This window comes from Coffea arabica, chromosome 6e, assembly GCF_036785885.1.
Source record: "Coffea arabica cultivar ET-39 chromosome 6e, Coffea Arabica ET-39 HiFi, whole genome shotgun sequence".
NCBI classification, from domain to species: domain Eukaryota; kingdom Viridiplantae; phylum Streptophyta; class Magnoliopsida; order Gentianales; family Rubiaceae; genus Coffea; species Coffea arabica.
Genome location: NC_092321.1, coordinates 1,619,131 through 1,633,442, shown reverse-complemented (window position 1 = coordinate 1,633,442; position 14,312 = coordinate 1,619,131). Strand labels below are relative to the sequence as shown.

Here is a 14,312-nt window from a genome sequence, read left to right as displayed (position 1 = left end):
TTATCTCACATGTATCAAATCACCTCCAGCACAACCTAAGACTCCCTTCCCCACCATAGTGCTCTCCAAATCAATCAATTGCCTACTTTATTAAGCTTAAACTGTGTAACACTGGGCGTGATTTAGAATTTTGGAGTGACGGAAGTTTGAAATCAATCTAAATTGTCGGTGAAAACATATTCCCAGCGTCCGCGTTGCATATATTGATCTTAAAAGAATTATGGAGTTTCTTACCAAAAAAAAAGAAGAAAGAACAGAATGACAAATTTTAAGGTGAAATTCTGCCAAATTTTTCGGTGCTTGTTATTGATATTTTTTTTTTCTCTACCAGCCAAACAATCATAGATTCGCAATGTATATGCCAACCTCAAATTGATTTCTCCATCTGAGCTCTTTTTTCTAATCGAAATTTTTTTTTAAAGTGCCACATGTTTGGTGACTTTACTTGTAAGGTTTCCTACATATTTCCTATATGTGGTTAGTGGCGTTGGTTCGAACTAATGCTGAAAAGCGCAGAAGGCAAAAGATGGTTCCCCGTAACGGCTAGTGCCAAAGCAGTAATCACCTAACCAAATTTGATTGTTGATTTTGAACTACCGCCACGCCAAAGACAAAATCGTATTCATAACGTTGTTAAAGCTTCAAGGCTCTCTTTATTCCCTGCCTAAAGAGAAACCCTTATTAAAGTAACATTGCACATTTATCACAGTTCTGTAGAATTTTGCCTCTTTTTTTTTTTTTTAAGTATCTTTTGGTAGAAAAAAAAAATTACATGCATGCTTTTTAGTTTGAAATTCATTTTCTGATGGTGAAATCTCGCTTCTTTTCTGAATTTCCGACATTTTTTTTTTTTTGCCCCTTGCGTCTCTCCCCGTGTCTGGGATCTACTGGAAGGGCCTAGCCGAATTGCACTAATAGCTAATCCTGCTATTCCTTTGTAGTCGTAAAATGTTATGAGTAACTTGAGGGCCCGACTGATACTTAATCAAAGACAGAACGAGCCCAGTAAAATTTGAGTGGTCCGTCTGGGCCTGCTCAATTGAACCTCGTATAAGCTCCAAAAAATTTTTATAGTGAAGGAAGATGACCGGCGCTGCAGGTGTCTCTTTCAGGAGAAACGATTAAAATCATCGACCAAAATTCAGAGACTGGCCACCTCCACCGATTGGAGGATTAGTTTTACTAAAGTTTTCAAAGGAATAGCATATTAATTAGTATATCTTTTGGTAAAGCTGCACAAGTTTCAAACTCGAACATGTCAAAGCTCACCAAAGAGTAATTAATTCCTTTGATGCAGAAATATGGTGCAAATCAGACCAACAACTCAACGTATAGAATTGGCAACCAAGTAAAAAATATGGTGCAAATGAACGTATGGAATTGGCAATCAAGTAAGCTGGAGATTGCTTTTTCTTTTTTCTTTTTTGGGTGTTGTGTTTTGGAGGTGGGTGAGGTCATTGCATGGGTCACGTTACCTGCGGTCGTAGTATCTTTTCTCTCTGAAACGTACATGGTTTGAGATAACAAGAAAGGAGAGAGCAAACCAAACTGACGTGGATCGAAACCATTGGGAAGCCACATCATCAACTTATTCAATTATTAAGAATTGATGTCAAGCTTAATGAGGCCTCGTCAAATTTTTAAGGGGGGCTGCACCTTCTAGAAGCAGCTGCTTGCGCCCGCCGTGACTTTTCGCCGGCTTATGCATTAAGCAAATGCTGCGCCAGCTTGAATGCCAATCCTAAATGTGTATGTTACAGACTCGAATGGAGCATATTTTGGACTTGGAGCAAGGGGATTACGTGCTTTACTGCAATTTTAAACTGTTTAATTTTGAATGCCCGTTGTTCAATTACCCTATGCGTGCATCTTTCAGTTCAGCAGTTTCATAACTAATGCAGATTAGTTTGTAGTCGGATGATATCACCCTCAGAGTCAGAGATGTGCTTTGGATAAAATAAGTGTAAGTATAAAATGGATTTGGGACTTGTTCTCTTCAGTCCTGGCTGCTGTCACCTATTGATCAATAATGACTCGACAACTTAAAAATGGATCTCCTTCAATGCATTGAATGTTCCCCGGATTTTGCCATCACCTTCCGTTGACGGATACTCGTGAGATCGCGATGGTCAGCCAATTAAATTAATACTACTAGAATACTAGCAATTCCTTGTCCTTGGTCGCTAAGGAACTTCTCACAATCTTTCCCCTATACAAATACAATGCATTGAACATTACTCCAGGTGCAGTCTACAGCTAGAAAAGGACGGAGAGTCAAATTAGGTGCCGGTCGATCGAGATGGAAGAAGTGAAGTTGTTCGGTCATCGGGCAAGCCCATTTAGTTGCAGAGTGGAGATAGCCCTGAAACTTAAAGGAGTCCACTACGATTTCATAGCAGAAGATCCATCCAACAAAAGTCCTCAGCTTCTGCAATACAACCCTGTGCACAAAAAAATCCCTGTGCTGCTTCACAATGGCAAACCCATTGCCGAGTCTTTGGTGATTCTTGAATATATTGATGAGGTCTGGAAGACTAATCCAATCCTGCCCCAAAACCCTCATGAGAAAGCCAAGGCACGTTTCTGGGCCAATTATGCCGAAGAAAAGGTACAGTTCAGATATTGAAGAACCTTTTAATCACTGAGTTTCTACTAGCCGGTATTCTTTACTTCATCATCTTCATATTCAATCCATACGCACAGTATGAATGCATTTGTATTTGCAATATTGCAGTGCTTGCCTGCCCTTTTCAAAACCTTCTGGAGCGTTGGCGAGCAATATGACAAAGACAAGGCAGAAGCTGGAGAGGTCCTGAAATTTCTCGAAGATGAACTCGAGGGGAAGAAGTTCTTTGGTGGAGATAGCATTGGGCTGGTGGACATTGTTGCCAATTTCATAGCATTTTGGTTTAGGACAATTCAAGAAGCTCTAGGATTAGATGTCCTCACCAAGGACAACTTCCCAAAGCTTTGGGAATGGGCTGAAAACTACGTTAATTGTAGTGATATCAACCAGTTTCTTCCCCCAAAAGACAAACTAATTGCCATTTTCCCTCCTCCTTACATGGGACAGCATCTTGTTGCCTTCTTTCAATCTCGTCTGGCAGCTGCTGCCGCTGCTAAATAGACTCCTGCTGTTCACCGTTCAGTAGATCAAGAGCTCTACCCACCGGCTGTCTCTTCCTCTATACTCTCAGCCTTCCCTCAAACCAAGGCTTCCTTCCTTTTCTCTTTTTTTTTTTTTTTGGTTCATGTTCAATGAGAGTTTTCTCTCTCCCATCGTTTACTGCTGAGTGTTTTCTTCTTCATAAGCTATCCTAATGTGAGTTTTGTTCAGTTTTTTCACTTTTTCTTCTTCACTTTTTCCTTCTTCATAAGCTATCCTTATTTTTTTCTCATATCTAATGGAGTAGTTATTTGAGATCTATGTATTAGATATTTTTTGTTAAATAAATCGTGCCGAATGATCTGCAATTAATTTATTAATAATATTGACCTCTATTTTATCCAAAAAACAAAAGAGTTGATGAACTTTCACTTTCTGATAAAGGGAAAAAACAATAACGAAGCTGCTGAATGAGAAGATTATAGTAGTAACTTCGTAACAGTATAAAAAGATTAATCAGGCATCTATTCATTTCAAAGGTAAGAAGAGTTAGAGGTAGCAAAATGAATTCACATCCATTTATCCATCCAAACAAAACCAGCATAAATGAATTTGGATGACTAAACAAAATTTATTGACTTGAGATGAATGACCATATAAATTCACATCCATTTATCGTATGAGTGAGTGGTTTTAAATTGATTATTCATGGGATCTATATAAATTCACTTATCAAAAAAGAATAGAAATGAAGGAAATTCGATTCAAGTCTTCCTCGTGGGATCGCATTTCATGCGGCCCGTCTCTGTCATTATCTTAAGCGAGCTTTCCGTGTGAGTTTATAAAACTACCTTTAAAGACGAAAACGTCATCGTTAAGGCTGTCAACTGGAACTAGGAGTGTGCAAAATTGAAAAATTTCGATTTACCGACCGAATTCGAATTGAATTCGAAATTTTCGAAATCGGTCAATCGGAATCGAATTTAGGTTTTCCGAATTCATATATTTCAAATTTGGTTCGAATTCGATAATAGAGTTTTTCAAATCGGAATTCGAATTCCGATTTCAATTTCAAATTTGTTTTTAATATATATATATATATATTTTATACATGTAATATAAAATTTATACAATATTATATTATATAATATTTATATTATATTATAAATTATAAATTATAAATTATATAATAATATATAATTTTTTCCGAATTCGGTGAAATCGGAATTTACAGAATTTCGAATTGAATTCAGTATGAATTCGAATTCGGAATTGGTGAATTCGAAATCGAATTCGATCGAATTATCAGATACCAAAATTTCAAAATATTCCGAATTACCGATTTCGAATTCGATACACACCCCTAACTGGAACTACAAATTCAAGAGATAATTTCAGAAACCTCCCCTAAGATTTCTGACAATTTCACTGAGCTTCCCTGAGGTTTGAAAAATTACACATACCTCCCTTATTATTTAAAATGATAATACTACCCTTAAATATTTTAATGAAATTCCCTTGTTTGGTATGCTTATACTTAGAATAACTTTAAAATTATTTTTTCATTCTTTTTCCTTTTTATTCCTTTTTATTTTAATTTTTTGCCAATAAAATTGTAAAATTACTACAATTATCTCTAATTTATATTGTAATCAAATATCGAATTAATGATTTTTTTTATGAGTTAACTTTATACGTAATTCGATGTTTTTCGCTAATCTTTATTTTCTATTTTTTGGTATTAAAATTAACAATAAATCAAAAGGAAATTGTCCAAAATCACTACTAAATTATGATAATCCCACTATTCAAAAAATTCATAAACTCTGAATCAATTATTTCAACATTTTATTTTCTATCTTATAAATCTAAATCAATAACAAAATACCATCAAAAGTATCATATCATATCATAGTAATAAAATTATTATTATGGTTGTTTATCAAATAGTAGGCATGGACATAAAAAATTAGGCACCTTTTTCTTATAATTACATTAGATAATCTTATAATTTTATAGAGAAATAAATTAAAACTCATTACACAAGGGAATTTTTGGGTATTCATTTAAAATTTGATCAAGTTAATATTATTTTAAGATTTTGTTACTAAAACTATCGAATCAAGAGAGATGTGTATAATTTTTCAAGCTTCAGGGGAGCTCAGTGAAATTGTCAAAAATCTCAGAGGAGGTTTCTGAAATTATCCCTAAATCCGATCGTCAAAGTAAAGTACTGGAACTACAAAGCTGGACGTTCTGACCACAATTTTGTCGTCTTCTCAGAAAGCAAAATTGCAATATTGTACAAATTAACAAAATAAAATTTTAACAATAAAACCGACATATAAAAAATGGACAGCATGCGAATGCAACTGCGTATTTGTGGAGACGTAATATTCGCTGTGCTTAGGCATTAACAGTAAATGGACAGCACAACTTTGTCTAATCATGTACTTACATGTGCAACTAATACGCTTTTGCAGGACTTTGTCTGCAAAGGCACAATGGTCGTTGGCTGAAATGAGAATTTCTTTCTTTCTTTCTTTTTATTGGTGGCTGTAATGAGAATGCTACAATTAGTTTTTTTTTTTCCTTGGTGCTTTTGAAAATTCTCGTGATGTTCCCCTATATAAGAAATTGCAATGCCAGGTGACCGATCAAGACCATTGAAAACTGTACAGCCTTACTATAACGGGAGGCAAACTCTGAAGCTCAGTAATTCATGAGTTCCCGTGGATCGAAGATGGAGGAAGTGAAGCTGTTTGGTTATTGGGTAAGCCCATTTTGTCGCAGTGTTGAGATCGCTCTTAAAATTAAAGGCATCCAGTATGAATACATAGAGGAAGATCTTACCAACAAAAGTCCTCAGCTTCTGCAGTACAACCCTGTTTACAAAAAAATTCCGGTTCTGCTTCACAACGGGAAACCCATTGTCGAATCCATGGTGATTCTTGAATACATTGATGAGACCTGGAAGAATAATCCAATATTGCCTAAAGATCCATTTGAAAAAGCCAGGGCACGTTTCTGGGCCAATTTTGTCGACCAGAAGGTAAAGTTTTCAGTGTCACCAATTCATGGTATCGAATCTTTGGAGCACTGAATTTCTCTTCATGCTCATATCGGCTAACACGCTTAGTATGTTTGTTTACGACAGTGCTTTCCCGCGCTATGGAAAACCATTTGGAGCACGAGCGAGCAATATGAGCAGAATAAGGCAGAAGCCCTTGAACGCCTGACAGTTCTAGAAAACGAACTTGGGGGCAAGAGATTCTTCGGAGGAGATAGCATTGGGATGGTGGACATTGTGGCCAATTTCATCGGCTTTTCGTTTAGGACCATCCAAGAAGCCCTCAAATTAGATGTCTTCACCGAAGACAATTTTCCAAAGCTGTGGGAATGGGCCGAAAACTTCGTTAATTGTAGCCCCGTCAAGAAATGTCTGCCTCCACAAGACAAACTAATAGCCAATTTTCCCCCTGCTTACATGGGGAAAACTCTAGTTTCCTCTTTCCAATCTCGTCTGCAGCTTCCACCCCCCGGCGGCTGCTAAATGAACTTTCTCTTCACCACTAGATCATGAACCAAATAAAAGTCGCCGATCTTTTGGTTTCCTTATTCAATCATGCAGCCTTCCCTTCCTCGTATTGATGTACTAATAAAAGTTGAACCGTGTAATTTGCAGGAGTTTCAATTTTCATGCAAGTTTTTATCCCCTCGTATATTGGGGTTTCTAATTTCACCTTGTGGGCGCTTGCAAGTATTTCTCGCTCCATATGATAAAAACAAAATCAGCACCCATGTATGAGATCATATTTGACTTGCTCTACGGATGAATGAAAGAGGTTCTAAATATTACCTGTCCGCGAGTATTGGTCAACAATTTACAGTAATTCTCTCCATTAGGACCTTTTACCTTAAAAAAAAAATTTTAAAAATAATAAATGTTGATTTTTGAGCATGTCCCATCAATTTAAGTTCCACGTTGAAATCCAAATTTGATCATTGGGTTCTCTTTTCCTGTATGAGATTCATAAGTTTTGCTATTGCATCGAGTTTAATCGCATGTTGGCTCAGAGTGATTCAAGAATTTCTGGGAATAAACTTGCTGACCAAAGAAAGGTTTTCCCAACTTATGGAATTGGGCTGAAGTGTTGGTCAGTTGCAGCTACCCTACAGAGGAATCTCTGCCTCCCAACATTAAACTGCTTTGAGCACCTCCGCCCTCGGTCCGCATAATTGATGATGGCCCAGATCGACTCCTAAATAATTATTATGTGCTTTAAATAAGTATTTCCTTTTCTTCAGTTTCACTTTCATCATTCTTGTCACCTTGTACTTCGCTAGCATTAAGAGCTTTGTGATGAATTTCTTGTTGCCCTATTAAGCATATACTACTGTCACGCTTACAGATTAATAAAAGCTAATCTGAAACAAATGCAGTAGTAGTATTATCTCGTCAATGCTTGGCTAGATCCGATATTAAAACAGACAAGCAGCCAGGAAAACCAACAGAAACATGATCGACCAAGGAAATGCAAAGGCAAGAAGTAAGAACTCAATTGTCAAGAGTAAAAGAGCTGCAAAAATCGCGGTTACTGGGCTATCCCATGTACTCAGAGACTTGAATTTGCTCTGAAACTTAAAATTAAAGGCGTCAAATAGAAATACACAATGGAAGATCCGTCGAATACGAGCCCTCTGTTTCTCAAGTGGCCGAGTCTTTTTTGATTCAAGATTCTCCAGTACAGCTATGAAACCTACTCAAGAATTATTACATGTTTCTGGGCTGATTTCATAGACACGAGAAGGTTTAAAGTTTTTGGTTTCATTCTTGATATTTCCTAATGTTGGGTCAGTTATTTTTTCCTCATCTCTTCCGATCATAAGCTGAAAGCAATTATCCTTCGTTCAAATTCCTGGTTTCTTTTGAATCTATGATTGAGCCACATAAAACTAGAAGCACGGCCCAAAAAAAAAAAAAAAAAAAAAACCCAACCAATGGTGTAGCTTACGTTCAGTGCTTGCCTGCCCCGTGTAAAGCTTGCCGGAACAAAAGTGAGGAGCAAAAGACCACAGTGATTGCCAATGCCATAGCATTCTGGCTGCGAGATAATTCAGTAGGCTACGGAAATAGAGTTGATAAACAAACAGGAATATTTCCAGATGATCCCAAGGTACCTTGTGTGAAGTTAATCAGTCCGAGAAAATTAGAGGTTCAATTAGGCATTTACGCTGAAGCTGACTGGATGGAGATTTTAGGCACAAGAAAGTATCATACCGAGTATTATTGTTGCCAACAGTCCACAGTAACTACTGAAAACCACAACCCAAGTATCATAAAAGGCTGAACAAGTTTCTGGTAGTTGATGAATCCTCATAGGTGATTTACCAAACTATAAACGCAAAGTAGGCGATTTTTTCATTAAAGCTTCTGAAATCAATGCCTGTGAAGATCTGGATCCTTTACCACAGTAACGGGGCAGGTCGCGTTGGCAAGCAAATAGTCTGTCACGCTTCCCAATATTATCCTGGGTATGAAAAAGAAATCATATCAAACGCAGGGCAAAAAACCAAAGAACACGAGCAAGAGAAACGTCTTTTTACACAAATCGAAAGGGAAACCGGAAAAGGCAGAGAAATGGGAAACGACCTTCGGATGGAGCTCAATCCCCTGCTACCCATCACCATAGAATCCAGCTTCAAATCTTCAACAGCCTGGCAAAGCTTCTCTCTGGCATCTCCCCAGTATAATTTCCAGACGGTGATTATCTGCACAAAATTACAAGTCGTACAGTATTTAAAGAAGGCAACAAGCAAAAAGACCATGTGGTAAAGGCACAAGCACAAATATCGAAAACCCAACCTCTTTCTGCCGGGCAGCAGTGTCGAGCATGTCAAGAACTTCAATATCGGTCTTGACTCCATATTGTTTCATCACCTCCGGCTCCCGGAACTCAACTAATGGAATAAGAGCTGAGATGAACAAGTAATCCCACGTCAGATTTGATTTAAACAGATCATAGAGATTCCGAGAAATATACGTATTATCGATCGGCTAGATTTATTAGAAAAGAGTTTGATGTCAGGACTAGATAAACCTACGTGAACCAGATTGGGACCAAAGCTGATTGCGAGACTCGTCCAGATGATGAGAGTTGACATGGATGACGAAGAAGGTGTCACCTTTATCAGCCAAATTTTCGATAGCCCATTGCAGTGCCAACTTACTGCTCTTTGAGAAGTCGATTGCCACCCCTATTTTCCTGTCCTTTACCATATTTCGAGTCTGATCTTTTTGGCTCTTTCTTTGTGGGGTTAATATAGGAGGATGAAGCGTGAAGAGAAGAAGTTCTTGCGTGCAGTGCAATAGGCTCAGATCAGATGATGATGAATTTTGTGAACTTTTTGTCTTTCCTTTCTAGTGTTGCGGATACTTTGGGTCATGGACAAAAAAGTCACCAAACAGGTTCTGAAGATTTCTTGCTGCTGTACTCGTCTGACGTTTGACAGGTCGCGATCACATGCGGACCGCCATTCCATTCCTTGGTGGGCTCAACTCAGCGCACAAGTTTTGCTTTTTACCTGTCATTTTTTTTTTTTTTTTTTTTGTCGACACAAGTTTTGCTTTTTACCTGTCATCACTCATCACTCATCACTCGTCCACAATTCAAAAAGCAAAATAGTACTCTAGTAGGTAGTATATTAATTTCTCATTGTCCAACTTATAATAATCGATGCCAGGTTTGTAGTTTGTACCCAAAAAAAAAAAAGAAAAAGAAAAAATGAAGGCTGGTATCGGTGTTGTTCTTTTATCCCTTGCCTCTATTATAACGTTGAAAACCACACTGGTATTGCAATTGCAACGAACTCCTGATACTTTTTAGGGATAATTTCAGAAACCTCCCCTGAGGTTTCTGACATTTACACTTACCTCCCCTATGGTTTGAACAATTACACTGACCTCCCATGAGGTTACTAATCCTTTACAAATTCAGTCCAAATGATTAAAATATTATTTTCGAGAGTGAAATTAGAATTTTGTACCTGATTTGTCCTTTGTGCCACATGTCCAATGAATGGCAAAGTATTACAAATTAATTAACAATTAATAAATTTTAACGAGCGTAATTTATAAGCAAATATGTATTGTTTATTTAAAGTATCAGCTCTTTACATGAATTTTATTTCAAACATTTACTTTATCACAAATATTTATTCTCAAATACATATTTGTATTTACTCTCAAATATTTAATTTTTGTTAAATACAAAACCTACCAGTTTTTCTTCCGTAGAAATATTAATATAACATTTTTTCAATTTCAGTTACAAATATTTATGTATTTAACATAAATTAAATGATTCAGAATAAAATACTCATAAAGAGCTAATACTTTACTCATGTAATGGATGAAAGCCATAAAAAATTAACATTTTATAGGCCATTTCTTTTTTTAAAAAAAAATTAATTTATATTAAATAGATAACCTATCGATTTTCTTTTTACAAGAATATTATTGTAACACCTTTTAATTTTTAATTACAAATATTGATATATTTATTGTAAATTAAATATTTAAAAATAAAATACCTGTAAAGAGCCGGTACTTTAAATAAGTTTATAGGCAAATACGTATATCCTATTTAAAGTATCGGCTCTTTACAGATATTTTATTTTCAAATATTTAATTTATGATAAATATATTAACATTTGTAATTAAAAATTAAAAAGTGTTAAAGTAATATTCTTGCAAAAAAAATCAGTAGGTTATCTATTTAATATAAATTAAATATTTTTTAAAAAATAAATGGCCTCATAAACTATTAATTTTTTATGACTTTCATCCATTATATGAGTAAAGTATTGGCTCTTTATAGATATTTTATCCTGAATCATTTAATTTATGTTAAATATATAAATATTTATAACTAAAATTGAAAAAGTGTTATATTAATATTTCTACGGAAGAAAAACTGGTAGGTTTTGTGTTTAACAAAAATTAAATATTTGAGAGTAAATACAAATCTGTATTTGGGAATAAATATTTGTGATAAAGTAAATGTTTGAAAGTAAAATACATGTAAAGAGCTGGTACTTTAAATAGGCAATACGTATTTGCCTATAAACTACGCTCGTTAAAGTTTATTAATTGTTAATTAATTTGTAATATTTTGCCATTCATAGGACATGTGGCACAAAGGACAAATCAGGTACAAAATTCTAATTTCACTCTCTAAAATAATATTTTAATCATTTGGACTGAATTTGTAAAGGATTAGTAACCTCAGGGGAGGTCAGTGTAATTGTTCAAACCACAAGGGAGATAAGTGTAAATGTCAGAAACCTCAGGGGAGGTTTCTGAAATTATCCCTACTTTTTATCGCCGGCGCTTGCAATGCTGGAAGATGGACTAGGCTCTTTAGAATCTTGACCCGTTTTGCACCCTCTAACTGTTTTGTGCAAATTGAGTAACAAAACATTTGTGTATGAACTTGATTTTTAAATATATTGATCCACTTAAGGAAATAAAATTACTAACATAAACAAATTATTGTGCAAAATTTAAATGGTGTGCATAAAATAAAAAAAAATTGGATTTATAAATGGAGAGAAAATTAATGGCGAAGATACCAACCAATTCCAGAAAATAGGAATGTCTTGTCATTCTCTTGTTAAAATCAGGAGGTTCTTCGCTTCCAACTCATTAATCGCAAAGAATTTTCTTATCACACTTCATGTATTCCAATATATGTTAAATCATCACATATCTTTCACGAACATCCCATTTTAGTTGTACGTGCACTTTGACTGAGAGGGGGTAAAGGATAGGAAATTGTTGAAAATCATGCATGGTTTAGCTTGATAACTAAGGGCATGTTTGGAAGCCAGGTTTTTGGACAAGTTTTTTAATAACTTTTGCTATAGGAACCCCAAAAAATTTTCTCAAAGTTTTTTACCTACACATTTCAAAATACCCAAAACACACAAAAAAATTCCCTTCCATTTTTTTCTTCTTCCACCCCTATCCCAACCCATACCACCGCTGGTGTCGACTACCACCGCTGTTTCGTCCCCCATCCTGCGGAGATGCGTCTGGCTTGTTGATGGCTGTGGAGAGGGGGCCGCGCTGAGGAAAGGGCAGGGGGTCGTGCTGGGGAAAGGGCAGGGAGGGTGGCGGGGGAGGGAGTGGGAGGGCAGAGAGGAGGAGAAAGGGAAAGAGAGGAGAGGGGTGGCGCGGAGGTGGCGAGCGTGAGTTGCTGCTGGGAGGTAACGGGGAGGAAAGAAAGAAAGAAAGAAGAAGAAGAAAAAGGAAGAAGAAGAAAAGAGGAAAGAGAAGAAAAAGAAAAGAAAGAAAAAAAAAAGAAAGAAAAAAAAAGAAAAGGAAACAAAAAATTTCACTTTACAAAAAATTCTACAAAAAAGTTTTTCACCTTACAAAAACTTATACAAAATTTTTTCAAAAACTTCTATAGTGCACTGCAGTAAAGTTTTAGACATATTTCCAAAACACCCAGGTTCCAAACAGGCCCTAAGTATGATTTCACCAAGTTACAGGATGAAAAAATATCAAATCAAGGCTGTTAATCCTTATTGGATGAGGTGACAACGAATCCGAAGCTTCCCTGCAACTTCCTTTGTCCCTGTCAGGTATGATCTTATGATACTGTAACTCTAAAAACGGTGGGTGTGATTGCGTACTTCCAAATGCTAGTTCTTCTAAATTAATAATGCCTGTTAGAGTGCAATTTCTCTTCTAGCCTGGCAATAGGGAACGGAGAATAGAGATCAACCCCACACCAAAAAAAAAAAAAACCAAAGAAATCCCACGTTTTTCTTCTGAAACTACGACTTATCGTTCACTCTCAAAAGATCTCATTATTTTGCATATTAGCTCAAACTTTATGAAGCAAAATCCTCACCAAAGACCAATAAATGGAATCATAAATTTGTACTTTCCGACCACAAATTGGCTTAAAGTGAAAAAGGTTCCCTAAAAAAAACACACACACACACACCCAATTCAGCGGAGGACCAAACTGACAACCAATTAGTTGAAATTACATTCGTAACGCCCAAAAATTTGATTCAGTTCATAGGCGATAATTTCGAGCCCTGATTGGTGTCAAATGGCAAATGGGTTTTAGGAATCCAGCCCAAACTTAAATTTCCGACTTTCTTCAAATCCAAATCAGGTCATACTGGGGTTCCTGAAAAAATAAGGCCCAAGGTGAGAGAGGATCCACCAACAAATGCTCTGGCACAAAACAGAAGCACTCTATCGTCAAATGCGTTTCAAATCATCTGTCCTCCATTTTGTCTTTGTCACGCCGTCTTTGTATAACTGGCATCATCGGTATAGTATTGTTGGATTTATCTTCTAACAGAATCTAAGAGTTATTGATTGTTGTATTTATCTATAATAGAATCTTAAGAGTTATTAATCAATACACGTGATAATTGAACAAGATAGGATGGAGATAAAATTTGAAATAGACGATTTCAAGTGCAGAGAGAGTTAGGCAGATGATTTCAAGCGTTGAGAGAGTTAGTGTAGTACAAGTGTGAAAAGGAATTAATAAAAGGGTTCTTCTATTATGTGCCCCTTAGGAGAGGTGGGCACAAGTCTTAGGGTGCGTTTGATAAAATTTAAATTTGACATTTGAATACATTAACTTATTAAATTGTTAAATATTAAATCTAATACATTTGAGTGCATATCATATTCAGTAATAAATAAATAACTTATCACTTAATTTTGAGACTAAATTTTGGATACGAAATTCAGTGTCACTTAATTAATTCAGATGTTTAATTTTTTGCTATCAAACGGTCTGAATATGTTAAAATATAAATCCATTAAATTTAAGTATTGAATTGGATTATCAAATAGGTCATTTTAGTTATTTGAAAAAGTTTACATTTTTTTCAATAAAGTTTCCTATTCTGATATGGAGGATAGATGATAATATTTAAATTTTAAAATGGATCAAGCCTTTTATTTTACATGCTTATCCTACGCCTTAGGGTCTGTTTGGATTGTAAGTTATTTGGGATTATTTGGGATATTTTTACTGTAGCACTTTTTATGATGTGATGTATGTGAGATAAAAAGATATTGGGAAGATAAAAAGGTGTATTGGAAATTGTAAAGATGATGTAAGCAAATAAAATTTATAGCTTGAGTGGGATTTTGCTGACATGG

The 14,312-nt window shown here is 35.7% G+C and overlaps 3 protein-coding genes across 3 annotated transcripts; 2 read left to right on the top strand and 1 right to left on the bottom strand.

Moving 5' to 3' along the window:
- The first annotated feature begins 1,998 nt into the window (after positions 1 to 1,998).
- Positions 1,999 to 3,345, top strand: LOC113697462 (probable glutathione S-transferase). Its single transcript, XM_027217076.2, has 2 exons — positions 1,999 to 2,608; positions 2,735 to 3,345. The coding sequence occupies exons 1-2, from the start codon at positions 2,300 to 2,302 to the stop codon at positions 3,125 to 3,127; spliced, it is 702 nt and encodes a 233-aa protein (XP_027072877.1). The 5' UTR covers positions 1,999 to 2,299; the 3' UTR covers positions 3,128 to 3,345.
- A 2,341-nt stretch (positions 3,346 to 5,686) lies between these two features.
- On the top strand, positions 5,687 to 6,848 carry LOC113697354 (probable glutathione S-transferase). The gene is made up of 2 exons (XM_027216939.2): positions 5,687 to 6,158; positions 6,264 to 6,848. Exons 1-2 carry the CDS (start codon positions 5,829 to 5,831, stop codon positions 6,657 to 6,659), a joined length of 726 nt encoding a protein of 241 aa, XP_027072740.1. The 5' UTR covers positions 5,687 to 5,828; the 3' UTR covers positions 6,660 to 6,848.
- A 1,514-nt stretch (positions 6,849 to 8,362) lies between these two features.
- On the bottom strand, positions 8,363 to 9,558 carry LOC113694569 (universal stress protein PHOS32-like). The gene is made up of 4 exons (XM_027213406.2): positions 9,212 to 9,558; positions 8,973 to 9,082; positions 8,760 to 8,878; positions 8,363 to 8,637 (listed from the first exon to the last, which is right to left on the bottom strand). Exons 1-4 carry the CDS (start codon positions 9,384 to 9,386, stop codon positions 8,547 to 8,549), a joined length of 495 nt encoding a protein of 164 aa, XP_027069207.1. The 5' UTR covers positions 9,387 to 9,558; the 3' UTR covers positions 8,363 to 8,546.
- Between the last annotated feature and the right edge of the window lie 4,754 nt (positions 9,559 to 14,312).

Coding starts and splice junctions, on each gene's coding strand:
- LOC113697462 (XM_027217076.2), top strand. CDS start 2,300: ATGGAAGAAGTGAAGTTGTTCGGTCATCGGGCAAGCCCATTTAGTTGC. Junction 2,609..2,734: donor CCAATTATGCCGAAGAAAAG/GTACAGTTCAGA, acceptor GCAATATTGCAG/TGCTTGCCTGCCCTTTTCAA.
- LOC113697354 (XM_027216939.2), top strand. CDS start 5,829: ATGAGTTCCCGTGGATCGAAGATGGAGGAAGTGAAGCTGTTTGGTTAT. Junction 6,159..6,263: donor CCAATTTTGTCGACCAGAAG/GTAAAGTTTTCA, acceptor TGTTTACGACAG/TGCTTTCCCGCGCTATGGAA.
- LOC113694569 (XM_027213406.2), bottom strand. CDS start 9,386: ATGGTAAAGGACAGGAAAATAGGGGTGGCAATCGACTTCTCAAAGAGC. Junction 9,083..9,211: donor TTGGTCCCAATCTGGTTCAC/GTAGGTTTATCT, acceptor TGTTCATCTCAG/CTCTTATTCCATTAGTTGAG. Junction 8,879..8,972: donor CTGCTGCCCGGCAGAAAGAG/GTTGGGTTTTCG, acceptor AATTTTGTGCAG/ATAATCACCGTCTGGAAATT.